The sequence below is a fragment of the Tripterygium wilfordii genome, chromosome 9 (assembly GCF_013401445.1).
Source record: "Tripterygium wilfordii isolate XIE 37 chromosome 9, ASM1340144v1, whole genome shotgun sequence".
NCBI lineage: Eukaryota > Viridiplantae > Streptophyta > Magnoliopsida > Celastrales > Celastraceae > Tripterygium > Tripterygium wilfordii.
Genome location: NC_052240.1, coordinates 923,053 through 950,875, shown reverse-complemented (window position 1 = coordinate 950,875; position 27,823 = coordinate 923,053). Strand labels below are relative to the sequence as shown.

General features: G+C 37.4%; 5 protein-coding genes and 1 long non-coding RNA gene across 12 annotated transcripts; 3 read left to right on the top strand and 3 right to left on the bottom strand.

Moving 5' to 3' along the window:
- Nucleotides 1-176: 176 nt before the first annotated feature.
- On the top strand, nucleotides 177-7,147 carry LOC120006342 (5'-nucleotidase domain-containing protein DDB_G0275467-like). 5 transcript variants are annotated; one of them, XM_038856355.1, is made up of 10 exons: nucleotides 177-218; nucleotides 320-374; nucleotides 525-1,203; nucleotides 2,438-2,602; nucleotides 3,618-3,715; nucleotides 4,223-4,346; nucleotides 4,458-4,830; nucleotides 5,793-6,068; nucleotides 6,576-6,692; nucleotides 6,777-7,147. In XM_038856355.1, the coding sequence occupies exons 3-7, from the start codon at nucleotides 1,039-1,041 to the stop codon at nucleotides 4,542-4,544; spliced, it is 639 nt and encodes a 212-aa protein (XP_038712283.1). In that variant the 5' UTR covers nucleotides 177-218; nucleotides 320-374; nucleotides 525-1,038; the 3' UTR covers nucleotides 4,545-4,830; nucleotides 5,793-6,068; nucleotides 6,576-6,692; nucleotides 6,777-7,147. The 5 variants fall into 5 exon arrangements, with proteins under 5 accessions (XP_038712283.1, XP_038712282.1, XP_038712284.1 ...); XM_038856354.1 differs by having other exon boundaries at nucleotides 177-232; XM_038856356.1 differs by having other exon boundaries at nucleotides 177-232; nucleotides 320-1,203; nucleotides 4,252-4,346.
- Nucleotides 7,148-8,461: 1,314 nt separating this feature from the next.
- LOC120006577 (cinnamoyl-CoA reductase-like SNL6) lies at nucleotides 8,462-11,225 on the top strand. Its single transcript, XM_038856647.1, has 6 exons — nucleotides 8,462-8,896; nucleotides 9,012-9,169; nucleotides 9,274-9,462; nucleotides 10,390-10,543; nucleotides 10,665-10,857; nucleotides 10,954-11,225. Exons 1-6 carry the CDS (start codon nucleotides 8,749-8,751, stop codon nucleotides 11,036-11,038), a joined length of 927 nt encoding a protein of 308 aa, XP_038712575.1. The 5' UTR covers nucleotides 8,462-8,748; the 3' UTR covers nucleotides 11,039-11,225.
- A 292-nt stretch (nucleotides 11,226-11,517) lies between these two features.
- LOC120005124 (tetratricopeptide repeat protein 1-like) lies at nucleotides 11,518-14,211 on the top strand. The gene is made up of 5 exons (XM_038854593.1): nucleotides 11,518-11,956; nucleotides 12,314-12,493; nucleotides 13,212-13,338; nucleotides 13,485-13,598; nucleotides 13,871-14,211. The coding sequence occupies exons 1-5, from the start codon at nucleotides 11,636-11,638 to the stop codon at nucleotides 13,984-13,986; spliced, it is 858 nt and encodes a 285-aa protein (XP_038710521.1). The 5' UTR covers nucleotides 11,518-11,635; the 3' UTR covers nucleotides 13,987-14,211.
- Nucleotides 14,212-14,680: 469 nt separating this feature from the next.
- Nucleotides 14,681-22,447, bottom strand: LOC120006696 (AFG1-like ATPase). Of its 2 annotated transcripts, XM_038856830.1 has the most exons (16): nucleotides 22,156-22,447; nucleotides 21,879-21,943; nucleotides 19,339-19,668; nucleotides 19,143-19,222; nucleotides 18,635-18,735; nucleotides 18,379-18,501; nucleotides 18,087-18,156; nucleotides 17,883-17,969; nucleotides 17,714-17,779; nucleotides 17,515-17,607; nucleotides 17,347-17,403; nucleotides 17,102-17,230; nucleotides 16,920-17,010; nucleotides 16,419-16,507; nucleotides 15,593-15,786; nucleotides 14,681-14,879 (listed from the first exon to the last, which is right to left on the bottom strand). In XM_038856830.1, exons 3-16 carry the CDS (start codon nucleotides 19,559-19,561, stop codon nucleotides 14,774-14,776), a joined length of 1,509 nt encoding a protein of 502 aa, XP_038712758.1. In that variant the 5' UTR covers nucleotides 19,562-19,668; nucleotides 21,879-21,943; nucleotides 22,156-22,447; the 3' UTR covers nucleotides 14,681-14,773. The 2 variants fall into 2 exon arrangements, with proteins under 2 accessions (XP_038712758.1, XP_038712760.1); XM_038856832.1 differs by lacking the exons at nucleotides 21,879-21,943; nucleotides 22,156-22,447 and adding an exon at nucleotides 20,069-20,278.
- Nucleotides 22,448-22,574: 127 nt separating this feature from the next.
- Nucleotides 22,575-25,677, bottom strand: LOC120006697. The gene is made up of 5 exons (XR_005470070.1): nucleotides 25,564-25,677; nucleotides 24,865-25,449; nucleotides 24,639-24,772; nucleotides 22,738-22,857; nucleotides 22,575-22,649 (listed from the first exon to the last, which is right to left on the bottom strand). It is a non-coding gene; the product is annotated as an uncharacterized LOC120006697 (long non-coding RNA).
- Nucleotides 25,678-25,980: 303 nt separating this feature from the next.
- LOC120006650 lies at nucleotides 25,981-27,645 on the bottom strand. Of its 2 annotated transcripts, none has more exons than XM_038856773.1 (2): nucleotides 27,029-27,645; nucleotides 25,981-26,822 (listed from the first exon to the last, which is right to left on the bottom strand). In XM_038856773.1, exon 2 carries the CDS (start codon nucleotides 26,642-26,644, stop codon nucleotides 26,117-26,119), a length of 528 nt encoding a protein of 175 aa, XP_038712701.1. In that variant the 5' UTR covers nucleotides 26,645-26,822; nucleotides 27,029-27,645; the 3' UTR covers nucleotides 25,981-26,116. Both variants share the same exon structure in this region, with proteins under 2 accessions (XP_038712701.1, XP_038712702.1).
- Nucleotides 27,646-27,823: the final 178 nt, after the last annotated feature.

Sequence of the window (27,823 nt, the reverse complement as noted above, 5' to 3'; positions counted from 1 at the left end):
AGGTAGCCCTTTCCATAGTGTTAAGTGTGGTTTGGCTCCGATACCAATTGTCATGGGCTTAACTATGCACTAGAAAACCGACTTACTAGTGATACGTTTGCCCAATCTTATAAAGCACTCCCCCTCCCCACGCTTAGACGCTTAACCAATGTGGGACTCAGTCCCATAACACGCTCTCTCTCTTTCCATGGCCTCATTCCGAAGGCTTCTCCATCAAGGTTCCTCTCTCATTGTATGTCTCCTATTCAGACACAGTCGGATATGTATGTACACATGTATATTGCTCAAATACTGATTGTTTATTTTGACGTTTTGGCAGGTACGCCATTCTTCGTTGCAGGGGACCAGGATATTTGGTTCTCGGACTCGAGAAGGTTTTGCTTCGCGTTTTCTGCTTCTTTGTATTTATATATAATGGTCTTGAATTATTCTAGTAATAGAAAAGAAAAGGCGTAGATGGAACTGCATAATTGAGTGTTTGAGAAAAAGATAGAGTTATTGATCTAAGTCTTGATTGGATTAAGGTTTTGGAGGAGGTCTGTGGAGCTACGCTGCAATTTCCTCCCCGGAGCAAACCTTGTTAAAGCTCGAGGAGGAGATTAGGCGAGCACATGCTGGTAAATTGCCTCCAGTTGATGAAATAGGGCAGATCTTCGATGCTGCCAAACAGAGTTTCCTCAACATTCCTGAGGCTCTGAAGGGTATACCCAAGATGAATCCAGAAGGTTCAACGATGTTCATGTGTTGTTTTGAAATGAAATAAGTTCTACTTAGTATGTCATATCTGAATTATGCCATTTTGAATTGAGTTAGGTATATATGTCAATAAGAATCTCAAATTGGATAGCATTCATGTTTATGGATTCAACTATGACTACACTTTGGCTCATTACTCTGCTGCCTTACAGAGTTTAATATATGATCTTGCTAAGGTGCATATGGTTAATGAGGTTGGCGTGGACCTACTTGTGTTATTTTGTTTACCACTTCTCTTTTTAGGGCCTTTGTTATATATGTTCACTGTGTAATGGCTTTGTGATGAGGTTTTTGCAGTTAATATATCCCGAGACATGCATGAAATTTAAGTACGATCAGAGTTTTCCAATTAGGGGACTGTACTATGATAAGAAAAACGGATGCCTCTTGAAGTTGGATTTCTTTGGGTCAATTGAGCCAGATGGATGTTACTTTGGTCGTCGCAAGGTACTTCAGAATATGTTGATCTTGGAATTGGATAGCACATGCGTTTTGTTTCTGTCTATGATTGAGATTGTTATGTATGCTACGAATTATCTTGACTAATTTGTATGACACCCGGCATATTGGCCGAGACCAAGTCCGTTGTCTTGTCGGCTTGATGGATTTTTTCTGTTTCAGTGAGGTTAGTTTCACTCACTGATATTCGACCATTTGTTATGGAAATTACTTTAGAAAATTACCTATTGTATAATACCAGTGCCAACATTAACTAGGCAATAGGGCACGATTTGCATGCATATGGAGAAAAAGTAAACACGTATGAGAAACTTTGATACCATCATTTCCTTTTTTCTCTTCTTTTCCAGTGGATTGCTAGCTTGCATAATGTTTTAGAAACATTTGGATGAGTAGATTTATTGTCTAGATTTGTGAGACCATGAAGTATGTCTGCACAAAAAGTTGAGATTATCATTTTAGATGCTCTGCAAGCTTTCTGGCCTGTGCATTCTCTCTTGGAACAGTCCGTTATTTTGGTAAAAGGTGGCGAAATGTGATGTCAACAAGCCACTTTTCAAGTGGGCTCTCTGCAATCAAGTTTTGGCTTTCTAGGCATTGTTTAACAATTTTCTCAGGGCCATCAATATGAGTGGTATTTAGACCTCTTGTACTTTGGTCGGGTTGCACCTTTTTCCCCCCTTTTTTCCTTGCCCTTACTTATTAATTTTCTTGTGATCTGTTTCTCTGTGCACTTGTTTTGTGCCATTTTGGCTTTTTAGTTCCTTTTGCGTTAAAAAAAGTAACTAATTTTGTCAGATGTATTTATTAAAGAATGGTTACTTACATCACATTTGCACTTTCATTTAGGATCCTCATATTCTTTTTGGAGCATCACTCATTATATGCAACTTTAACACAGTAAAGCCATTTCATCCGGTTTCCTGCCACTCTGAACTTATTTGTGGCTTGGTAGTATCAAGTCTCAAATATGTAATTTATTTATCAAAATCATATCGTTAAGTGAAAAGTGAAAACTAATATTTTCAGGGTAGATAAGCTGCAATGGTATGAAAATAGCTTCACTACCAATCTGTTGATGCATTGTGCACAAAAATAAGGAACTGGGGGCTGCGTATCCAGCATTACAATGTCTATCAAATTGTTTTTCTTTTTCACTTCTTTTTCCTTCATCGCCTTTCTTTGGGCACAGAACTTATTTGTCAATACTTTTATTTTGTAGGCTTGTCTTATTGCAGATATTGTTCAAGATTTTGTTGATGCTAAGCTGGAATTTGATGCATGCTACATTTATGAAGATGTTAATCGCGCAATTCAGCTTGTTCACCGTAGTGGTTTGGTTCACAGGGGAATCCTTTCTGATCCCCATAGGTATTTAGTTAGAAATGTAAGTTCTTTGTCCTTCATGTATTGTTGGCTAAACAATTTGTCTTACAACACTTGATGTGGTGGATTTTTAGTTGGAGGTGAAAGCTTGTTTTAAATCTATCCTGTGTCACGGAGGCTAATATCACCTTTCTGCTTGAGGTACTTGATTTGTGCTTATGTGGATGAGTATTTCAGGGTCAGGTTCTTCGCTTTCTAAGAATGCTACGGGACAAGGGGAAGAAACTTTTCTTGTTGACTAACTCGCCATATTATTTTGTGGATGGTGGGATGCGTTATATGTTGGAGGTAATTATCTCTTTGTACATCACATTCTAAGTTTAAGTTGGACATATTAAAACCAATTTTGTTCTATTGCACTGACCTTTTTCTCTGCGTTAAAAAGAATTTGAAGGTACCAAGGGTGGCTACCTAAACAGTACTAGAAGTGAAAAATATATTTACAAAAAAGAATTTACATCTTATATTCTAATGTTTACAAAGAATTTACAAAGAAGAATGCCCAGATACTTCTCATATTATAATGTTTGACACTGATACTTCTCATATTATAATGTTCGACACTGTTAGAATTGATAATATAAATCCCGAAAGGATTTGAGAATGTAAAGAGCCAAACAAAGCTAGGCAAATATAAGGGTCAATGATGCAGTTTTTCTTCAGAAGAAAGGCCCACAAATGGGAAGGGTAGAGAAGAATCGAAGCATGAATCTCTTGTGAGGTTATATAAGCTAGTGCCAGATGAGTGTTGTCCCTTTTCAATGACGTAATAATTTTTCTTTGTAGATGGCTGTGTCTGTACCTGCATGAGAAGGGGCATTGTGTTCTTTGCATGTGCAGATTCAATTGTGTCTATGGTTTGGGTGTGAAGTGCTCACCAATTAGATTAAGGGTGAACATCTGGTGTTGTAATACTTAAAATGGATTTCCTTTTGAGTATTATTAGTTGTGTTTTTATGGTCATTTCATCTGTGGGGAAGACCAACTGCCCGAGCTTATCTTCTTATGTTCATTAGGTTTCTATCGGTTATGGCAACTCTTGGAGGGAACTGTTTGATGTTGTGATTGCTAAAGCCAATAAGCCAGAGTTTTACACATCTGAGCATCCATTTCGGTTAGTATTTTGCAGTCATTGGCTTTTGTCTGTTTATTACATTTGTATGCATGTAACTTAAAAAGTGCTCTTAATTCTTCCTTCACATTTTTAACGTTTCTTATATCACGTTCCTCTTTCGGTCTTCTTTCGTATCATGTACGGTTAAATTTTGCTAATAAGTTGTTGCTTGCTATCTTTACTTTGTCTCCCCCCCCCCCCCCCCCCCCCATATGAAAATTGACATGCAAAAGGGAACTGATCCCTCTTTTGATTTATGTTAAAGAGTGGAGAAGTTGTTTATTCCAATCTCAATTGTTGCTTCCATTTTGAAATCAATATTTGTTTGAGAAATAGTTTGTATTAATGCATTCGTATGATGTAAAAACTCCTTAGGAAATACATTCTATTGCCGAAGTTTACTTTGTGTATTCTCAATCCACTTCAACTCAAGATGCATGTTTATGAGTGTTGTGCTAATATTGGTTGGCGTATGCGCGTCCTTTTTTTTTTAAAATGTTGATGAAGCTGTTATGACACAAAGACGGACACTTTAGCTTTTACAAAGGTGGATGCATTTCATTCAGACAAAGTCTATTACCATGGATGTCTCAAGTCTTTTCTCCAGATTACAAAATGGAAGGGTCCAGAGGTACATGTTATATGCTTTTTTAATATGTTGATTCTTAAAAGATTCATCGTAGGGTAAAGGCATGTCCTCCTTGAGTCTATTGAGAGACATTGGCTTTTCTTCTCTTTGTAGCTAATATATTTTGGGGATCATTTATTCAGCAATCTAAGGGGGCCTTCAAAGGCTGGTTGGCACATGCTGCCATCATTTGAGAACTAGAAGTACGTCATTTTATCATCCCTGAGTCATATATGTGTGTAGGGTCTCTGGGAATGCATTTATCGTTATTGATATTCCTTACTAGACTTTTTTTTTTTTGCATATCGTCCCTGATTGCTACTTTGAACCTTTGGTTTAAATGATCTGCCTTTATTTTGTATTTATTTAATTTATTCATATTATAATTGATTTTTTCCTTGTCTCTTCTGACCGTTTGGGTGCTTTGTTTTATTTAATGCAGCATGAAATAGATATACAGAATGAAGATAATTATCGTTTTGAACAGGTATGCTTCTACTTTTGCTCAGCTCAAATAATGTAGTTTTCTCCCTTAATCTCAAATAAAATATTTTCCTAAGCATATCCTGAAATAAATATAAAAAAAATCCTAAAACCTAGATATTAAGATCTTGAAATCTGCAGTTTAATTGAAACACGTTGGAGTGTGAGGAAGCAATAAGTACCTGCTTATCCCATGGACAAGCAAATACACTGGTTGGAGTTGAATCCATAAGGTTGGTAGATATGACTTCCTGGCAAATGTAGGAGACTGTAACCTAGTGGTAGCCGACTCCTTCACTTGCACAAGCTGTAAAGTTTGATTCCCCCCTCCCTCAAAAAATTAAAAATATAACCCCATAACTTATTAAAAAAGGACTTCCTAGCAGAGTCTGATAGCAGCAAGCATTGATCAACTTTGCACTTTTGGAAGGTGTGGATCAAATATTGTTAGCCATGCGGCCATGTGCCTCTCCAAGAAAAACATCAGTTTTCCTTTGTCATTTTATTTCTGTTTTTTTGACTCAAATGCCGATTTTCTTTTGTTAGTGCAATAGTCTTTCATTGCTGATAGAACAATTATTATAGTCCTCACCACTTCCACATGCTTGGAACTTGTGAATAATTTTTTTAGTTTTTTATTATTACTTGTTATCTTATTTATTGGTATGTGTCAACTGTCAACTATTGAAAAAGAAAAGCAATAATTAATATGAAGCAAAATATAGAGCTAATGGTTTTTTTAGAAGACACACAACCAAATAACATAATCAGTTTTTAGTTTTTAGAAAAAGAAATACAGGAATGCGACAATGGCCACAAACGAGTCCTTAACTAAGTGATTTTCCTTGAACTCACAGACCAACAATTGTTTTGAAGAAATTTTCCCCCATCGCACACTCCTATCCTTGACACAGGCAAAATTTCACATAATACAAGAACTGCTTGGTAAATTGCATGCGACTGTAGCCAGTAGCCAGTAGCCAGAGAAGCGAATCATACCTATCACTTCTGGATGAGCTAAATGAAGATAGGCAGAAGGCGCGCCTAATGATGAAAAGCATGTTCAATAAGTACTTTGGAGCCACCTTCCTCACCGATACTGGTCAAGAATCTGCCTTTTCCTATCACATTCATCGGTATGCTGATGTTTATACCAGTAAGCCAGAAAACTTTTTGCTCTATCCACCTGAAGCATGGTTTCATGTGACCTATGATGTCAAGATCATGCCACATCATGTGAAGGTATGTCCAGCTCGTTCTACAAGTACTTTTCCTCTGCTTCCTTTTTCCTTCATGAGCAACTAGGTCGCTCAGCACTTGTTCAAGTTATATTTCTTGGTTTGCTTACTTCCATCTGCACTATGAATTGCTACACTTGTTGAGTGCTTGTCATTTTCTATGTGTGTGATATAGTAAAGGTTTTCTGCACTTTCGCTGTAGTGCGAAAATATTTGAAACAGAATGTTCTTGGCTGCACACTATTTTGAAAGTTAAATATGGGATTCAGGTGCCAAACTCTCAACTTTAGCTTGGGTTCAGACAAATGAATATTGCCACCCTTTTCTTGATCTTAACTCAAGTTGGATGTTTGTTGTAGTCTCGGGATCCCTTTTGATTAGTTACAATTTTGTGTTACTTTACATATAAAGAACTCATGATTGGTGGAAATGGTTGATTTTATTTGTTCTGCCACTTGATTCTTTCTGATCTTCCTTTCTGCTACACTAAACACTAGTTCTGCCTTTTCAGGTCCCATCAAGTTTTTTTTGAGAAACGATATCACCACTGAAGATGGTAAAAATTTGCCAGCCCAGAGTGTCTCTGCTCATCACTGGACATGCCAATAGGGTGTTTGTCAAACTCTTTGTAAGTAGCGTATAATCTGCGAATTTGTAAGTATTTGAGTTGCATTTCTCAGCTGCAAAATATGGTTCTTAAATGTATGTGCAGATAAGAGAGTACAATTTGAAAACAAGAAAATAAGGAAGGATGGAGAATACATTGGTTGGACACTGGAAGCCAAACTAGAACTCTTCAGCTTCTTCATAACTGACACGCCAAAGAAGGATAGCTTTTTCCACCTACTTCAACTTCAGATGCGTTTTCCAGGATCTATCTTCCTACATATTGTAGGCAATCCTCCAAACCCACATTTCTTTTTCTTCGTTGTGCTTGCTTCCTGCGAAAATCTAATATTGCAGTTAGTGGTAACCTCCTCAATGTTGCCACATGTGATAACCTCCATTTTTTTTTTCTCCATTATTCTCACCACTACTACTTGCACGTAAGTACCAGCCAGTATGCTTTTGCTTCCTCTCCGAGATGGTTCTTTCAATTATGTTTTAGTTGATTGAAACTCAAACGGAATCCTTTTGTTGCCGTCCGGGTTATGAAGTGACCAGTCTCTTTTCTAGTCCTTTTCTTTGACCAACCCAATCTCCAAATTCTGGCCCAAATTCAGACTGGGTTAGGCACGCGCAAAATTATCTAATAGGTTAATTGGATTGTGGTCCAACTTAAATCACTTGAAAATAATGATTTGTGTTAATTTAGAATCAAATTCTTTATCTTGAATAAGATTCTTGGTCAATCGACTTGATAGATCGTGGGGTAAACCTTTATTACTATTTATTACACAGCGACATTGTAAATGGTGTATTAAAGTAAATTTTGTTCTCAAAGTTTTATATTTTGTAAAAGATTGATTGAAAGCCCTAATACAACGGTCTTCATTTAAAATGTTACCTCAGCTGTGAAAGACACTACCACCGGAACCGTTGACCCGAACTAGAACCTTTAATGAAGACATCAATAGTCGGAAATGTCTTACTGTTGTTGACAAATGACATGTATCCGTCAATGAAGGGTTTGTCGTTTTGTGTTGATAGAAACCCAGTTATGTTCATTGACCGATTTAATTAGATTCTGATACAATGCATCCACTCTTCTAACCACACCCTAATTAATTGGTAATTTCATGATCAAGCATATTCCTGTAATGAAATTTTTATTGTTAAAATCTTTTATTTTTCAAACAAAATCATTGAAACTGGCAGGCAGCAATAGGGGGATGCACCCGCCTGGTTTTTTGCTCTGTTTTGTTCCCTATCTCAATCTTAGTTATCTATGTGTCATGATCTCCATCATCCATGAAGGGACAAGTGGATAACCCAATAATGTAATTGATCCACTACTTTTTTTTTTTTTTTTGTGAGCTGCTTTACTTTTGATATTGACTTAAGGGCACGTGACTGTGGGGGAGTTCACCAATTTGATTCCCACTAGAAATAATATCTCTGTGACTACATATTAAGTTTTAGTCCAATTTATCTTATCGGTAATGTTAAATTTTTATGTTCAATGACTTGATGATTAGAGTTTAGACCCATATCGAATATCAAAAAAAATAAATTTATATGATGTCGTTCAATGTTAAATTTTTTTAGCCACTGTTGCACGTAGGAACAGGAAGATTCAAAGGGAAAAACTTAAAATTAAAATTAAGAATATTTTTGCTTTTGGGGCCTCCACCATGGTTGTTTGTTGAGTTTTAACTTGCCTAACCCAACTTCTTCTCAGCCACGTTCTTCACCTACTTAAATCCCTCCCAATCATATAAACTATTAGACACCCCCAAAAGAAAGAAAACAAACCAAATAGGTTACGTTTGAAATTACCCACCACGCACTTGACACACATCCATATATATCCTGATTTTTAGAAACCTTTCTTTCATTTTCCTTTATATTAGTAGAATAAAAATAAAGTTGAATGAAAAGGCAGACAAGGCTTAAGGTGAGTAGATGAGAGAACGTGTAACGAAAAATAGTTCACCAACTCTTATTAGGATTCGAATTCTCTCACAACCCATATAAGTATTGTAGAGAAGATCAGAGTGAAAGCAAAACGAGGAAAAAAAACAATGAAGGAAAATGAAGCAAAAAGGGCAAGACTTGATCCGGAAAAGCCTCCAGTTTGTGTTCTTGATGCCTCAACCTATGTGGGTTTTTGGATTGTGAAGGGGCTATTGAGAAGGGGATACACTGTTCATGCAGCTCTTCAAACGAATGGTAAGTTCTGAACTTTGCTCTATTTTTTTGGGTTCCCTTTTGAGAACTCTTCCAGGTGTTTGAAAATTTGTAAATGAGAGTTTGTGTTTTGGGTTTTCTTTTTTGTGTTTTGCAGGAGACACTGATTTAGTGAAGAAAATGAGAGAGATGGAGAAAGGGGAGGAGGGATTGGTGATGTTTGGTGTGGATTGTTTGGATTATCACAGCATTCTGACTGCGTTGAAGGGCTGTTCTGCTGTGTTCTGCTGTTTGGATAGTCTAGATGGTTATGATGTGAGTTAATTAACAAAGCACAAATCTTGATCCTTAAACAGGCAATTAGTGATTGCTTTTATCAATTGTGTTGCTAATAGTAAGCAATTTCATTATTTGGCCAGGAGAAAATGGTGGATTTTGAAGTTAGAGGAGCAATTAATGTAGTGGAGGCTTGTGCACAAACTGATACCCTAGAGAAGATTGTGTTTAGTTCTTCTTTAGCAGCATCTATATGGAGAGAAGATATTTGTTCTGAGAAGGATGTAGATGAGGGTTCCTGGAGTAATCAAGAATTCTGCAGGAAACTTAAGGTCTGACCAGTCTCCATATTCTGAAGTATATTTATTTGTCGTCTTCTTTGATTGTTTGTGGGTGTGTAAGCAGAAGATTTTGATCAATTTGCTTGAAAACTTTTTTTTAACCTTTTATCTGCTGGCGATTTTCATTTAGTCAAAAAGTATTATCAAACCAAATGAATTGCCTGTGGACTTTCTGTAGGTCCATGATAGCAAAAATAAAAACATTTCAAAGAAGCCACTTCAATTGCATAAAATCAATTAGGCCTTGTGTCTCTGACCCAGTGTAAATTCTTTCCTTTAGTAGATTATCCAAGATTTTGTGAATCTCATGGATTTTACAAATTAAATATCCACTTCAAGGCTTTTTCCGTTTTTGTGGGTGCATCTTTTTGTCAAATTCTTTATTTTAGGAACATTTCATTTTTCTTTTTCTGTGGCTGCTTTATTTAATACAACACTCGATGCCTTTTCCTCTATATTTTATGGGTAATGATTTGGGAATCTTTCAGACTATCTTATATTTAGATATGTTGAAGTGAATGTGTTTATTATGATAGTTCTAGCAGGTGTTCTAATAATGTGGTTAAGTGGGAGGAATCAATGCAGGAAAAGTAGACGCTGCAAGGAGGACTTGTATACTAATTACGTCGATGTGCTTGTCTTAGTGGTGGTGGAGTATCATGTCCAATAATGGTGAATGTAGTGGTGGACAAGTGATTCAAATCATGGTGATCTTTGTTATGAAACTAGTAGACGTAACAGAGTAAACGCATTCAGAAGGCAATAGTAGCCTTAATACTGGTATCAAGTGAATGTAAAAGTCTTTCTTAGGCGTAATCAAAGTGACGAAATTGTTGACCCCAGATATATGCCTGCGTTATATATCAGTTTTGAATTGTGTTTTATACATACTGAAGTACTTGTCTTCTGAAATTGAAGTTGTGGTACGCCCTGGCAAAAACACTATCTGAACGGGCAGCTTGGGCTCTAGCGATGGACCGTATGGTAAACATGGTTTCCGTCAATGCTGCACTAGTTCTAGGACCTGCTGTCACTCAACAGAACCCTCAATCAACTATGTCGTATCTGAAAGGTAATAAAGGATGCATACTATGAAATTTATTTACGTACTTCTGAGTTAACACATATTCACCATAAGCTTGTTTTTGAGAACCAGTGATTGAATCTCTATGCCTACTTCAAATTAAAAACAGGTGCAGCTCAAATGTATGAAAATGGAGTCCTGGCCTCTGTAGATGTGAACTTCCTTGCTGACGTTCATATACGAGCCTTTGAAGACACCTCAACGTGTGGGCGATACTTTTGCTTTAATCAGATCGTGAATACGGACGAAGAAGCTGTTAAACTTGCAGAAAGCCTAAGCCCTTTGATATGTTTACCACCTAGGTAAGGGTTTTAAGTAATTGATGCCCCATTAAGAATGCTAAAAACTCGAGTCTTGAAGTTATTTGTACTGAAATTTTGCTGTTCTATTGGGTGCAGATATGAATGCCAAGGAAGTGAGGTATATGCTGAGAGGTTGAGGACCAAGAAGCTTAACAAGCTTGTTGAGGGCACTGCCTGTTAGTGAAAAGAAGGGTCTCAAATCTATTTGTTACCTTTTTTGTTGCCCTCTAGAATGTCAATCAATGTGTATCTTGTTATTATTCTCTTGCAACACAACGGATCCGGGGCTCTGCAATGCCCATGATGTATAATTCTCGTAACATTCTCATCAATAAATTTGAAAAGTGTGTCACATTACATCACACTTACTTTTGTGTTTTCATGGCTTTTACTTGTGTTTTACCACCACACCAGACTTATTTTTGATTATTAGACGGAAATTGTAGACTGTAGAGAATCCCAATTCACAGATGGGTTGGGTAACCTTTTTTTTAAGGCATTGTTGTTGGGCTTCTTTTCATCTTTTGTACTTGCATATAAAATCTGAAAAAAAAAAAAAGAGATATTACACCTAAGCCGCTAAACGGTGCGCAGAGGTCGTAAACTGTAAACCTATATAAACTTATGATCAGCAGTCAGCAGAGGCTTCTGGAGGACTTTTATAAAAAGAGAGAGAAAAAAAAAGAAGAAATATTTTAATCGTTAGCTGTTTCACCTTCTAGCAAGCAAAACTCGATTCCACACCGACTTGAATCGCCAGACCTGTTGGGAAAAAATTATGGTGCTGATCGAGCCAGAAGAGAATGAAGAAACGAATGCGAACGTTATAAACCCTCCGAAACCACGAAATCCATCATCGTCAACGGCGACAAAAACTACTGATTCAAGCGACGATTCGACAGCCGCGGCATCGGCAACTGTGAATGGAGACGCCTCCGATGGCTTTGAAACTGCCAGTGAACGAGATGTGAGCGATAACGAAGACGGCGATGCAAAAGAAGCCAAAGGCAATCCTGAAGACCAACAACAGCGGCAGCACGAAGAGCAATCAAAGGATGACTCCTCTGGAAATCTTGCGAACGAAGACGAATTGAAGCAGGTTATTCTTCACTCGGTCTTCGTACGCTAATAATCTGTGTTTTAATTGCTTGCTTTCTGTTGATTTAAGAACTTTAGTTTCTCGTCCGATGAATTCAGTAAAAAAATTTACGGACTTGATTGATGGAATATACAGCTTTTCGCTTACATGTCTTTCTTATGCTGATAATTTTATCATCTGATAATAAGTGCTTTAATTGGTTTTTCCCATAGCTGGTGTATGTTTTTCTTGTGCCCTATGTCAGGGGTTATATTATGTTATTAGCAAGGAAATGGTGGCTAGAAGGGTCCTTCTTTGGGCACTCTGTCTTTTGGTATCAAAGAATTACTAAACTCCTATGTTTCCTTTTCCAAACAGAAAGCTTTGGCTCAGGCAAATGATGCAAAATTAGAAGGCAATAAGCTGTTTGGAGATGGTCAATACGAGGGAGCATTATCACAGTATGAGCTTGCTTTGCAAGTTGCGCCGGAGATGCCCTCATCCGTGGAACTACGTTCAATGTGCCATTCAAATCGTGCAATATGTTTCGTGAAACTGGTATGTGTTGATCCATTTATTCTCTTTTGGATTATAAAATTTTGAACTTTTTTAAGTATTGGTGACTAGTAAATAATGATTATCTTGCCATCTCCTTCATCTAATTTACATTGGGAGGCCATTGAGCTTTGGGCTATTCAATGAGGGGTGGTCCTACTCCTATCTCTAAACCATATTTACCAAGTTCAAATTGTTGGTGTGTATCCCTTTGAGGATATTAAAGGATGTTTTCTGTTATTTCTAGAGTTTATGTTTATCATGTTAACCTTATGTAGTTGTCATTGTTTTTCTTTGTCCGCTAGAATTTTTTCTACTAGTCTCTTTGGAAAAAAAATAAAAGAAAAAAGTAAGTAATTCTGCCATTGTTATTGTTTTGAAGTTTTTGATTGATTCATTGAAGAAACTGTAAATGATTTTTTTCTCTCATATAAAATATAGATTCTGGAAGGGATTGTATTTGCATAATTTGTAGATTTTCTGGGTTCTTGTAGTGTTACTTGCATGAAATAGCTGGTTGTGTTTCAAATTGTTGAAAGACCACAAATCGATACCCTGGTTACTTTGATTCACCAATAGCCTAGCGATTTGTTTTGTCGGAACTTCTTTTTACACTTTAGCTCCCATCGTTGCTTCTATATGTACCTTTGTGTGACAAGTTCCATTTAGCTAATTTCAATTTATTAGTATTTTGATTTATTCATTGCCAAATATATCTCAGGGAAAATATGAAGACGCTATCAAGGAATGCACAAAAGCGTTGGAACTCAACCCTACCTATATGAAAGCTTTGATTAGAAGAGGAGAGGCTCATGAAAAGCTTGAACACTATGAAGAGGCGATCTCTGGTAACTTATATATGGTTACTTTCGTACTTTAAGACCTTATTCTGGTTGAAGACACTTTCAATAATGCTGCCACTGCCGCTGCCACTGCCACTGCCACTACTATTCTTCTGTATTCTGAGTTCTGACTCTTTCTTCTTCATATGTAGATATGAAGAAGATTCTTGAATTGGATCCTTTAAATGAGCAAGCTCGGAGAACCATTCGTAGGTTGGAGCCTCTTGCCGCAGAGAAGCGAGAGAAGATGAAGGAAGAGATGATAGGTAAGCTCTATGGATAGTTTTTGTGCATCTCATTTCTTTCTTCGTATGAAGGAATATGAAGGAAGGGATGATCTTGTAATTTCTACATGTTTCTTTGGTAGCAGAATTTTGTGACCCTGTTTTGCACATTAGTCCACGTTCCTACTTATTAGCTATTTTCTTTATTTTTCCAATTATCTTCTCCTCAGTACATCTGTGTCCATTCTAGGTACTAATACTATAAAACCATCATGATGAGAAGTCCAAATCTTGAGATTGTTATTTCTGTTCAGGAAAGCTGAAGGACTTGGGCAACTCAGTTTTGGGACGCTTTGGAATGAGCGTCGACAATTTCAAAGCTGTTAAAGATCCAAACACTGGCTCCTATTCAGTTCAATTCCAACGTTAGGTTGGTCGTTTGTGGTCCTTTCTTCAATTAAAGAAACAATACAAGGATTACAATCTATGGTGGAAATGTAGACATCGGGATAGGCTATTGTTTTTGCCGTTTTCATTCTCTCGCCTATTTTGAGGATTACATGTTGTAGTTTATGAAGTCTGGAGGGATTTGTATATTGTTACTGAATGTTTATTGCTTGGTTTTTTTTAATTGATCTTACACATTTCCATTTTTTTTTTTCCCATTGCAAGTATAATCAATGATTTGCTCTCCATCCGACCATGATTGATGGACATAGATCTTGGTGATAACCTTGACATGGAAATGTCCAATATGGATGACTATGCCTAAGGTCTATTTGCCAGAAAGTGGAGTTTGGGATAGGAATCATTAGAAAAAAGGTAAGTGTAGTTTGGGATAGGAATCATTAGAAAAGGCTAAGTGTAGTTTGGGATAGGAATTATTGAAAGTGAAAACTTGCAAGCACAAGCTGATGCAGTTTTGACAGAATATATCAATTCTTAAAGCCTCAAGTATTTGCTCCCACTGTTTTACAGGTAATCGTAATCACCAATAGATGGGATTATTGATACAAAGGAAATACAATTTAGAGATCGTGGGATAAGGTATATGTTACAATGACATGTCTTCGCAGTTTATGAACTGCGTTATTTCAACGATCAAATATTGGATTTGGATTTGGATTTAAGGAGGCCTATATTAAATTTGGCACCAATTTAACCATCAAATTCACTCACAAGGCTATACCTGCATAAGCTATTCGATCCTTTGGATGTCAGGCTTGAAGTACGTTCGCATTGATACCATCCTGCGAAAGTTTCTTCTCTCCTAGCATGGAAGCATGGTGCTCTAAGAACTCTTTGCTGTTCATCTCCGTTAACCTGCATCGATTATCAATTTTACAATTTGTTACAAACCTTTTTATTAGTTGTTCAAACCACTGAACCAGTGTTCCTCATTATAACCAGCTTAAGAACTCCAAATGAAAAAGCAATAATTTCATTGTGTTAGATGGTATGTTTCACCAACTTCAGAGAGGAATATGCAAATGCTGTTTTGTATCGGAGGCAAAGAAGAGACCGTCAGAGGGAACCCTTTCAATCAAAAGAAGAAACAAGAAAATGAACGGGTCCTTGAATGAAACTCAGAATACAGCATGCACCTTATAACTCACAAGATATAAAAGTTTCCTCAGGATGAGAGTCTTGAGTAAACCAATGTACTAAAACTCTCTCAACTAATTTTGAGATATAACATAGCTCCATATCAAATTCATGAACTCAAGGCAACGGTCTCTCCTCATAACAGGGACAAGACTATATATTTACCCCACTCAAACCCCACAGTGGTAAGAGATGCAGTTATTCACCCCAACTAATTTATACATAACCGTTTGACAAGAATGAGCTGATCTTAGCGGATTGGATTGCATGCAGTGAAAGGAAGCAATGTTACAAACAAAAGAAAGGAGTTATCAACTCGGTATGAATTGATTGGGATCCTGAATGTTCTAGTGAACCACAAACAATTGTATCCAGTTTTTCTAGAAGGTAGGCGGGAATCAATCAGATTCCAACACTCAACAATACCATACCTGCTAATGGTCCGGTCTTTTGCAAATCCGAGTTCGTTATCCACACAAAGGTTGGAATCATCACTTCTCCTTGATCTTGAAGAGGTTCTGGGTGCCATGTGCTGGGCATCAGATATTGTTACCACCCATCTGAAAAGTTCTTGAGGACTCCCTTCAGCTGTGCACAATAGTCTAGCTTTGCTCTCATACATCACCTGTGACCATAAAGGTGGAGCAATATAAAACATTAAGTAGTTTGTCAGAAGAAGGCAGAAGAATGGAAGCCTCCACATTTCTGTCTAGCTACTTCGTCAAGAAGCTCCACAAAATATTTCCAAGGGAACGAGACATATAACTAGAAGGATATGCTTTGTTTTGTTCTTTCTTCCTATTAATTTCTTTCTTTGCTTCTTTTTTTTCCGCCCCCCGATTTCATAGGGGAGTAATATTTTCAAAAAATTAAGAACCTGAACTCTTGACAAGTTCACGAGGAAAAAAAAAGGTCAAATTAACATAACATTTATGGGAATGGTAATCTATAATAGTATTGTCATGTGTTGTAAACCCTGAAAACTGCAGGCAGAACAAAAAAAACAAAGTTTGAGGGGAACAATCAACTGAAAAGTAAGAAGATGCACGAAAGGTCAATGTTACGACCAACTAACATATTGCACAATTCATAACGAAGATCCACATATTTGGTGAAACAATCTTAAAGCAAGCCATGCTGTATCCCAAGTAAGATCACAACATAGGTGGAACTTTCTTTGATTATTTAGGTATGAAACAAACATAGGTGGAACTTTATCTTAGAACAATCATCCCAATTAAGAGAGATGGGACATACATCAACCAATGTGACAAACCTATATGCTGCTGTCCTGTTGTGTAGTCCGAAAATTGGGACACCTTCCACTGCTAGAGTATGAAACTTCTCTGCTCAAAGTAAAGAAAACAGATCATCGATGAGGATTAACTTGAGTGTTATATATGGAACAACAAAAAAATAGACATTTGGCATTAAATATATGAAAAAAATAAATCACCATTGGTGCAATTTCTAACTAGGAGGCATTCTTTGAAATGCTTTCCGGAATTCTTTTTCTCAAGGTAAACAGAACAATTGACATCTATAGTTTTCATTCAAAAAAATCCACAAAGGGAAAAGATAATTCGCAAATTAATATTCACATAGCCAACCTAAAGACTCTCAGATCCAGTGTTAGTCATGGCCTCATGGGTCAACATGATATTCGACATCCCAGTATTTTGGATAAAGGCGACCGTCAATCTAAATCCTACATGAACATCAAGGTCATCAAGATCCACACACGTGGATATTACTCACTGAACAATCCAAAGTAGTCTGCAGCTCCAAGAGGTCTATCACAAAGCTCCTCAAAAGGAAAATATGCACATCCATTAGCACCCAAAGGAACCTGATAAAAATCAGAGAAAACAGTTTAAAATGTTAGAAAACATGACCAAGTTGTGCATATGGCATATGCATTAGCACCAACTAGCACACACCTGCAACGTCCTTCCCATCACTACTTCCACTTCTTGTGGGCTAGCTGTTTCTTCCCCAATCAGGTGTTGAAACTTTTCCTTAAGGAGGCTCGACTTATCTTTTCCAACAAAATAGAAACCTTCCTCAGCCTACACTCCATTCAAGAAAGCAGATATTTGACTTTGATAATACGCTGTGAAGGGATTACAAGATAAATGCAAAAATGAAGTTTAACAAATCTAAATAAAAAGAATTGATGCCTGACCGAAGTCATTTTCCGATAGTCTACTGATGAACCAATTTCATGAACTACACATCTTTCCTACAACAAGGCAATTTCAAATTGTTAAGATTATACTATATAACAAAAACAAAGAAGTTTGGTGAAGGTTTGACAATATCTAACTACAACAAGATAAAATCCATTATATACCTTCAAAGTGGCTATGAATGGTAAAAAAAGATCCCTCTGCAATCCACCTTCATACAGATTATCTGGAGCACGATTTGAAGTGGCCACAAGAATCTGCACTTGCCTCCCATAATGAGGTGTAAATTCCAAGTCAGTTTCCATCTTAAATCCACAGTCACATTGCATATCAGAAAGAGGAGAGTGGGCATGAAATACATACAACACCATTGTTGAATAAATGTTTAAAAAGACGGTTTAGAATCAATGCATCAGCAACATCAGTCACCTATGAACCACAACAAGAAAAATCACGATGCAGCCACCGGAGAAGAAAAAGAAAAGAAGCAACAGCCTTCTCATAAGGAAAAATCCTCTCCATAGGAGCATACCATAAATTCATCCAGACATAATAAAACTGATTCGTCGGATATCTCCCCAGCAACAACTTCGAGTGGATCTGCCACACCCTTGTGCTTCTGCAACATTTTAAAATTTAACATAAACTAAACCAAGTGATTTATCTATTTATTTTTAAAATTCTTAGCATAATAGTCCTTCAATTTGGAAATAAATACAATGATTTAGATTCTTACTCGCAAACGAGTATGGACGTTCAACATGAAGTCATGAAAATGGATCCGCCTTTTCCTCCAATTACAGGACCTATGAAATAACAATTAGATATCAGATATTAAACCAAGAGCAGATAATAGAAAGACAAAACTGAACAATGGTTGAAAAAAATAACTGCAGTTCACATGAATTCCATGTGATGTGTCCATATTGACCGCACATCCTATTTCTCTTAGGATATATCTTAGGACTATATATCCCATGGCCTGAATGCAAGCATTAAAAAAAACTGTATATAAACATTCTACATACAATTGATCATAGAACAAGTCCATCAACATAGTTTTTCCCGTTCCAACTCCACCATAAAGATACAGCCCTTTGATAGGTGAGCATGAGGACTGGGGCATGAAACGAGACCATAACCACCGGCTCCTGATAGGAAGACAAAAAAAGTGATGAGAAAACTCATGGGGTGGCATATAAACAAACCACAATAACTGAAACACAGGAACTCAATGTCACACCAGAATGTAGTCTTGGAGTGGAAAGAAAAGTAAACAGACACCTTGAAGCTTTCTTGGAAGCTGCATAGCGATCCAGCTGGCAAGTGTCGGCAAACTCAACAAGCTCATCATAGAGTCTTTGAAGTTCTCTTAGTGTGCCAACCTGCAGACATCAATGTCAGACTGACCATCAAGAATAACAGCAGTGATTGTTCTGGTAGCGTCAAATAAACATTACACTACACCACCAGTCCACCATTGAACAAGTATCATATTAAATGTGCAATTCATTAAAAGAAATTAAGTTTTAAAAATCATAGTATGAGCAGGCTTGAAAACAGCAGTTTGTAAATGCAAAAGTATATCCAAAATCCGGAAATTAATGCTACATTTATGCGGCATATTGGTTCCAACACAAATTCCTCAAAAAATCAATTCTAGCATTTATAACATTAATCTCGCACTTCCCAGTAACACAAGCAGGGGATTTACATTGATCCTAGAACTGTAATGACTCAATTTTTGAGCTACGACAGAAAAAGTAAAAGGGTCATAAATGAAATATAATACCTGAAAGTCATCACCCTCGACCAACTCACCCACGGAAATTCTCCGTTCATATTCCACAAGAGGCCCTCCCCTATTCAAATCTGCAATTAAACCATTAAAACCCAATAACCACAAAGAAAGAAAGATCGTATCGGTAGGGCTTTGGTTCTTTAATTGCAGCAAAAGCACAATTTAAATCCTGAAATGGACATTGTACCTCCATCAGTTACTGGAGCAGCATCAGTTGACAGAGCCCTAGAAGTAATACATGCGGGTTGTAGGTGTAGAAATCTATGGATTTCAGCATTTCTGGTAAGCCTGTAATCAGAATTGGCACTTCGCAAATGTTCTTGCAACTTAGCAGAACTACTTGAGTAATTATGTTTTTGATGCTGAACAGCCAATTGAATATAGCGAACAGATCTTACAACTCTTCTCATCTTCCAAGTTCCAACCCCAATAAAGATTGCAATAAGTTGACCAATACAAAGTACTAAATGAACGTTCTCTTCCAGACAATCAACGCCCCGCTAATACATATAGAGACCTGATATTAAATTTAATGGTAAAGATTAAAACTTTCTGCGCCAAAACAGGATGTATCTTATAATCCCACACAAAATTTTCCATATGTACCACAAAAGTACAATATTATTTAAACGAACAGTTATGTGCAATCAAATAAGGTCAACGAATACCATAAATGCCCAACGATAAACAGCTCATCTTCCATCACCACCAAACAAAACCAAGAAACATAAATTAATCATCTTCTTTGTTGGCATGAACATGAAACGCAACTTGATAGAAAGAACTCGTAGAGAGTGAGAGACAATTCAAAGAAAATTGGAAAATCCACAAGTCAGAGGAAAAAATTCCAACATATCTCATATCAATCAACAATTCATGGAAAAATGTCATTCAAAGTAGATAAGAACGAACTTAACTGAAGAAAGTCACAGAATTGCAGGACCCAAAATTCTGGGTGGCTCCAGAAAACCAAATCGTTTGACAGAAAAAGGCGGTTCTATTCTGCCTGCTCTCCCAATATTAAAGGAAACAAAACAAAACAAAACAAAAAAAAAAAAAAGAGAGAATAAGAGGAAGATTTGTATCAGTATATGCTTCAAAGGAAATGAATTGATATCAAAGGACAGATTCCGAGTATCAGGATGGTCCCCCAGGGGGGAGAGGGGGTGATGTTGGTTTGCGTAGGCTTTGTGCGGTTCGACTCCCATCGCCACATAACAAAATGCGAGGCGGTGGGTCCAGCTCGTTGAGGTTTCAATCAAGAGCGGATAAGCTAAACCGTCGTCATAGAAATAAATCAAAAGAAAGAAGCACCGTTTTGTCCATGAATTTGTTAGGTTTGTCTGACACGTATGTGGTGTGGGCCACACATGATATCCTTTTTCATCGGAGTGGGCTTTTCTGCTACTCCTTTTCTGTTTTTGTATTTGGATAATGGGGGACCGGGATAGGGTTAGTGATTCCGACCCAAAAAGTAGGTGAAACTTTAAAAAGTAGTTGTAGATAGAAATAGGATAAGCCCAATTTGAATAAGACAATGTTAAAGACCTTAAAAATTATTCAAATCTATATGATATTAAAATAATTATTGATTAAAAATATACATGAAAAACTCATTTTATATTCAAAACTCCATTTCCATATTAAATGAAAAACTTTTGAGGGTCAATTTTTAAAGTCTCAAATATTATCCATTTGAATATGCAAATCCCTTCATCTTATAATTTTCACCCGGCCACGTGTATGGTTGACAATTGTCGTAGTTGGATTCAAGCGGTCCACACTCCAAAGCACTATTATTAAAGTTAAAAAAGCACGGAAGGAAGGTTATCGTTATCCTAGGGATGGTAACGGGTCGGGTACCCTTCCAATTAGTTAATACCAAAACCGTTTCCATTTAAGGTACCCAATACCAAAACCGTTCCAAAACCGTTTAAAGAACCATTTAAATTTCCAAAACCGAAACCGTTCCATAACCATTTACCTTCGGGTACCCATTTATCATTTAACTTTTAAATTTTTTTTTTATTTTTCTATAAATGTATAATTTAATTTCTTAAAAAATAATATGACTTATCATGTTGTTCAAGTTTGAATGTATAATCTATAATTTTATTATATTATTTTATTTAATATGCTTGATCATGTTAAATTTATCATTCTACTAATATATCTTTACATATATGATTTATAATGTTATTACTATAATTAACGTTTTTAATTAAACGGTTCGGGTACCCTAAACCCGGTATCAAAAACCAAACCCGACCCTAAACCGTAACGGGTTTGAAAATCAAAACCAAAACCGTTTCCAAACCCTATAGGATCGGTTTTCGGATTTTAAATGGACCGGGTATCCTATGGATAATGCTCGAATCGGTTTTTTTTGCCATCCCTAGGTTATCCTGTTCTTGGTTAGAAAAGAATAACATCATTTAAAATAAATTAATAAAAAGCCAACACAATACATAATATAATATAATATAAAAGGAGGGATCCTCGGAAAATATATTGGTCAACATGATCGCAGTGTGGGTGTGGGTCAATTGATTTAATTTGAAAACAAAAATATATTATATGAGGGATGCGTCTATTTGGCATGGCATGTAAACATGCCGGCAAAGGAAGATTTTGCATATTTGCAATCCGTGATCACATAAGAAATGTGCATGAATATTGCTGAAAATTAAAATAAAAAAAAAAACAGAGAGGAAAAGATGAACAAACCTCGTGCAACATGCTCCTTGCATTTTCGGACATTTTATCAATACCAGTGCTCCGCTCTCCAGAACCTGAACAATAAAATTGTTTCTATTTTAAAAGGAATGACTAGTGGGGTAAGTAAAAAAGAAGTAAGGCAACTTAAAAGCATGCCCACCAAAAACCTACATCGAGAAAAATTGATTAATTACAGCATTACAAATGCATGTATTAGCTTCTTGATTAATCCAAATATATATTCACAGAAAAGCCAGAGATTCAGAAAATTGGAACTACAAGCTACCAGGAACGGAAGACTTCTGTTCACATCATCTCGCTCCCATATGATTGGTGCCAATGACCTGGTTAGTCTGTCATGTGTATAAGGTTTGGCTCTTTAAATTGTGCCACCTGCGATTCCAAAGAGTTGTATGATTGAGGTGAACTTTGAGAAAAGATATCCTTATTGGGGGAACTACAAACTGAAGTACCCTTCTCTTCATAATTAAAACAGAATATCCTCCTCCACTCTAAGTGAGCCATTGTCTACTTCTATGGAATTATCTACCAGCACTCTTGACTTGTCAGTTTTCTTTATATGAAGGCAATCAATTAAGTCTGCAAATCGAAAGGAAATTATCAAGCCACATAAATCACCCACTTGTTGAATCTCTCACAAGCCCTTTATATCCAATGAAAAGAAAGACAAAACATAGCACCTGCCTTGAAATTTGAAGAATTGACTTTCTCTGTGTTGGTCCAAATCTTAACACTCGTAGCCCTGTAGATCCCGGTGATCTATGGCAATAACATAGGAGACACATTAAATAAACAAATATTTCTCTATTGTTCTTCGATATGCAAGAAATGAAGAACGTGGTCTTACCACAACCCTGTCACCTGGCTTTCCAGTATCCACCAGCTTGTCATGCAACAACAAACTCACTGTGTGTGGCGTCCCACTTCAAGTGTTTCCAGAAGCCTTGCAATCTGCTTATCAGCAAACCTGAATGTTGAAGAAATGTCGCCTAATTCTCTTTCTAATGTTAACGCCAGAAGAAAGGAGCCCATAACATTGGCCATAGGACATAGCTCATCCGCTAATTTGGACTAACCAACATGTAACCAGCAAAAAAGAAGAAAAAAATTATTAAAGGGATGACGCACGGCCCAAGAGCTGCACATATATATCCCCAACGTTAACATCAAAAACCTCTCCAAATCAATTTCCAGTATCCACCCTAACTCCAGAATCATCAACTAAAAAATTTCCAACATTTTTACCAGATTTCCCAAAGATCAACGTAAGTAGATAACTAAACCCTATGCATGCAATACATGGGGGATTCCCGAACTTCCACCAAAGTCTGTTCCAAGCCTCCACTCTCATGACTAAATAGACTCCACCACTGCTCCATCTTAAACTTGAAACTTTTACCTCATCTGCAATTCTCCTTGAAGCCGCATCTCTGAGCTCAATTCCTCATAAAATTCACCAACAGACAAGCCAGGTGCACTAAAATCCCCCTAAGCTCCAACCCCACCAAAAAAGAAAGCACAGAAAACCATGTCATCAATGGCACCCTTCCCTAGCACCAATAATTACCCCAACCTTAGAAAGTCAGCACAGCTCCTCAAAAACCACAACCCAATAAACACGCACCAAGCCTAATGACTACTCCAATCATGAGCAGACAACATAAAACAATTCTACAACGGTATCAATAATATAAGCATCCCAATCCACAATACCAGCCATCCAACCACCTAGGAAATCCAACAAGTTATTAAAAGTTAAAACTTTCCAGTATTCCAATCATTGACGCCATATTTCAGAGGTCAAAGCAGCACCCAAAAAACCAATACAAGCAACAATCTTATTGCCAGATGCACAACATTAAAGTGTATTGACCTCAAACCCACTATACATCATCTGCCCTAACCAACAGTGCTAACCCTACAAGGCTACAATACACTGGCACAAAACCTATCACCAAAACATGGCCCCAATCAGTGAGGCAATCACATATTCCAGCAATCCACCAATCGAGAATATTTACTCACATCTTTGAAGGTGGAATTCACAAGCTTGCCTTGTACAGTATCTACGATACAACAGCGCACCACTAATGCAGGTCTCCCCTCATTATGTCGATTATTACGTTCGTAGCATCTCTCATAAATTGTAGCAGATAGACATTAACATAGCTTAGCAATGGTAGAACCCATGAATTACTCCTGAGTCCTGAACTTCATAGCAGCCCAATTAGAGAGTTCAAAAATTAGGATACTTTCAAAAGAAAAATAATTAATCCAGTAATTTCTGTATTATAGCAAGTTCTCTTTAGCCTTTACTTCAAGATACTTCTAAGCTCCAGGTCATTGAAGGATTTTCTGGAAATGTTACTGAAAAGTCCTTGTGGATACTTACGATGGTTTAAATTAATTTGGCCTAGAATGTTTTGAGTGATGTACAGTATACAACAGTCTATGGTTCAACAACTAAAGCTTAAAATTACCATCCAAATTAAGCTTGCAAATCCAAACACATAAACCCTCAGGCTACTAAGTAAAAGGGAGACAAAATTCTGGATACATCTTACGAACATGAGATGTGAACCAGAGTCGTCATGGAGTTCTCGGCAAGGCATTCTTGCCAGAGGTATGTCGCAGGTTCACTTATCCGGACTGGTATCACTAATGGTCGACAAAGGATACAAATAACAAGATAAAAAACAGAACCATGGCTCACATAAAACCGGAAACAAGCAAGGAAAATGGTGTTACCTCTATCCACAACAATGGGATCAGAATAGTACCCGCAGACAAGACACCTAAATACTGCTTCCATGATCTCTGTATTATAGAAATAGAACTACACCGAATGCTCATTCCCTTCAGTGAAACCATCTTCCCAATGTCTAAACAAATCAGAGTGAATTCAATCAGATTCGTATGAAAATCCATCCACCAGATTTTCATATCCTACTATCACATGAAAAATAACACTAACCTGATGGGTTGAGATTTCTCATTGAAGTAGAGGCTCTTGTGATTATAAATCCTCACTAGAACGTCCTTCTCATACAGTGGGCTGATCCCTCTCACAATATCGAAGATAGCCAGGACCTCAAGCGGGCTGTATTGTAATCGAACACATAGCGGGGATCAACATCAAGCCACTCCTGCTCTACCTCAAGCACAAACTAACTGAATTTCCCTCATATACTCTGCCTCTCTTATCAACTTCACAGAATTCTTCAATTTTGACTCTGACTCCTTCAATTTTCCATGAAATGCGTCAAGAAAGTCTGTATCTGTTCCTTCCTGTCCTAGACGCTGATGTTTGTCCCCATACGAAGGTTTGGGAAGTCTTGTCCATGCCGACATGAGGAGAACAGCGGACCGTCTTCAGTAGATGAAGGAATTGGCGGAGGAGGTCTGCGAGAGGTAACAGATCTGCGGAGGGATGAGCCTGGGGGGTTGGCAAATGCAGAACGTGTGGAGGATCGATCTCCCCGGAGAAGGCGGCTAGACGCGGAGGATGAGAAAGTGTCGTTCATAGGACTCGAGTAGGAGTCATCCGGGGAGGAAGGACCTGTGGAGAAGTTAATATATCAATTAAAAGAAAAACGAGAAATGCACCTACCTACCTTTGTGGGTATGGACAAGAAAGGAGAGAAAATATATGCTTATTGAGAAAGAGACTCACCATTGTTGAAGTTTGTCGGAGACGAATCGAAGAACATGACGACACAGGGAAACTGCTAATGCCGTGGTGAGTGATATGGCGTGAAAGAAACTTGGACTGCGCGCCAAAAGCTTCAAGGCAGACAAGTGGAAAACGAAGTGTGTGATTTACTGATTTGATTTATGAATTGGGCTCCAACAACACTCCTCTAATGGGCTCATTCTCGGCCCACAGAACAAATACTACTCATTCAGTATGATTTTGTAAGCATAGTTTGCACTTGTGCACCCATAGAATGCAAGACACCAATTAAAGAGCTTGATTCAGGGTGTTTTTGGAAAATGAATAATCAAAGTTGTTTTTAAAGTTAGATTTAACCTCTTTTTTTTTTTCTCTAAAATAAGCAAAATAAAAAACAAAAAATGCATAAGAAAAATGTACCAAACAAATACATTTTGTATATTATTTTCTTTTCCTTTTGAGCAAATAATTCTAATGAATAATATCAAAATACTCACATAAATATAATAGCAGCTGGGTGCTATTAGACCTAAGATACAAGCACATAAGAAAATCATAAGTTGTTTTCTTCTTCTTCTATCTGATGAGAATCAGGCCAATGTTCACCCATATACAACCATGAAGGGGCAGTGATCCACACTGGTTCTACTTTACCTTCTCTCCAAGGATAACAGAAGTTGCCAAACTTATCATCCTTCAAGCTAAAACTTCCCCACTCATCAAAACCAGACTCTTCTTTTGGATACCCAATAATATCAACTTCCCACTGATCCATGCTCGGGATTTGTTTATAATCATCAATAAAATATATGCAATCGCCCTCCTCAATTCCCAATTCTCTAGTACGAAACAATGTCGAGGAATTCTTACCCAGAAACAAAATATGATCTCCCAAATCAAACAACCTAACCCATCTCATCTCATCCAAGTCCAACCGATAAACCTTAAAGGTACGTGTTCTAGCATCAACACCAGTCATGTTATCATGGAAAAATCTAAGCACAAGTAATATCTCACCTGAATGCTCTACTAAGTACTTAAAAACACGACTATGTTTCTCCAGAGCATCGGACTCGGACATTTCGATTTGATAAAATTCATTCTCGAATACTGATGCATATCTTCCTCCTCCTTCGATTCTCGATAAAGCATCCAGAAGATCAATAAGAAAGACATTGCATTGCTCTGTTAAAATGCACAAGTATTTTCCACCCCAAAAAACAGCATCCTCAATAGACTCTGGTTCTTGTTTATGCCTCCTGCAAAAGAAGTCATAACAAGTTGTAAGCCCTGGACTCCACAGCATAAACAGGGTAGATGACTTGCATACTAGCATATAGAGACAGCCTTCCTCGGCAGGAGAACTTGAGAGCACCAACTTATGAATGTCATCAATCAAGTAAGGCAAAGTAATTTTTTTCCCCGAGAAAGGGTTAAATAGCGAGAAAGAATTCTTGGGACTCACCAGACTTGTTATCAACCAATCCTCAAATGAGCCATAAAGGAACCCATAAAGATCAAGATCTAAATCCCTACACCAAAGCTTCCGCTCCGTTACACTGCAAAATATTAATCTTTTCTGATCTCTTGTAGATTTAGCCACAAGCCACGGGCACCCGTGCAGTACTGGATTACGAGGAGTATCGGATAATGATACTACAACACTCTTCCATGGCTTACATACTTTACTGAAACATAACCAATCTTTAACATGAAGCCTTTCCACAATCATGTCAAGGATACCCTCTGGAAGTCCTGTAGCCCAATCTGAACTACTCTCCACCTGATTTTCACGTCGTCTCTTTGCGTCTTTGGCAGCCATCGTTGAAGCAGATTTTAAAAAAAAACTGGACTGAATCAACTGAATAATTGAATGGAGTTTAAGGGGATGCAAGACGAATCAAGGAACAAAACATAAAAGAGGAAGAACAGAAAAGTAGGTAGCTAGGATGTCAAGAGAATCATAATACATCAGGCAGAGCCGAGAGTCCACTTATATAGGACTAAATTGCTTTAAAATCCTAAAAGAATAAGTTTCTCTTACCATAAAAGGACTAGAAGTACTGTTCAGTTATGGCGGTGTTCTCAACTTCTCTTAACCTAAAAGGACTAGTAATCAGTCAGCACAAGCATAAAGATGCGCTTCGGTGGGATGCCCCATTACAAGGCAGACTTGGAGGAAAACATTCTATTCATCGATCGGGATTGGGCTGAACACTAGGCCCCAATTCATTTTTTTTGTATCCGGCTTTACCTAAGT

Bases quoted from the DNA above. Each gene is read 5' to 3' on its own strand.
- LOC120006342 (XM_038856355.1), top strand. From the start codon at position 1,039: ATGAGGTTTTTGCAGTTAATATATCCCGAGACATGCATGAAATTTAAG. The intron at 1,204-2,437 runs GTACTTCAGAAT...TTTATTTTGTAG, and splicing joins GTTACTTTGGTCGTCGCAAG to GCTTGTCTTATTGCAGATAT. The intron at 2,603-3,617 runs GTAAGTTCTTTG...TATGTTCATTAG, and splicing joins ATAGGTATTTAGTTAGAAAT to GTTTCTATCGGTTATGGCAA.
- LOC120006577 (XM_038856647.1), top strand. From the start codon at position 8,749: ATGAAGGAAAATGAAGCAAAAAGGGCAAGACTTGATCCGGAAAAGCCT. The intron at 9,170-9,273 runs GTGAGTTAATTA...TTATTTGGCCAG, and splicing joins ATAGTCTAGATGGTTATGAT to GAGAAAATGGTGGATTTTGA. The intron at 9,463-10,389 runs GTCTGACCAGTC...CTGAAATTGAAG, and splicing joins AATTCTGCAGGAAACTTAAG to TTGTGGTACGCCCTGGCAAA.
- LOC120005124 (XM_038854593.1), top strand. From the start codon at position 11,636: ATGGTGCTGATCGAGCCAGAAGAGAATGAAGAAACGAATGCGAACGTT. The intron at 13,339-13,484 runs GTAACTTATATA...CTTCATATGTAG, and splicing joins CTATGAAGAGGCGATCTCTG to ATATGAAGAAGATTCTTGAA. The intron at 13,599-13,870 runs GTAAGCTCTATG...ATTTCTGTTCAG, and splicing joins GATGAAGGAAGAGATGATAG to GAAAGCTGAAGGACTTGGGC.
- LOC120006696 (XM_038856830.1), bottom strand. From the start codon at position 19,561: ATGAGAAGAGTTGTAAGATCTGTTCGCTATATTCAATTGGCTGTTCAG. The intron at 17,970-18,086 runs GTAAGAATCTAA...AAAATGTTGCAG, and splicing joins ACGTCCATACTCGTTTGCGA to AAGCACAAGGGTGTGGCAGA. The intron at 17,608-17,713 runs GTATGTATTTCA...AGGCAAGTGCAG, and splicing joins ATTTATTCAACAATGGTGTT to ATTCTTGTGGCCACTTCAAA.
- LOC120006650 (XM_038856773.1), bottom strand. From the start codon at position 26,644: ATGTCCGAGTCCGATGCTCTGGAGAAACATAGTCGTGTTTTTAAGTAC.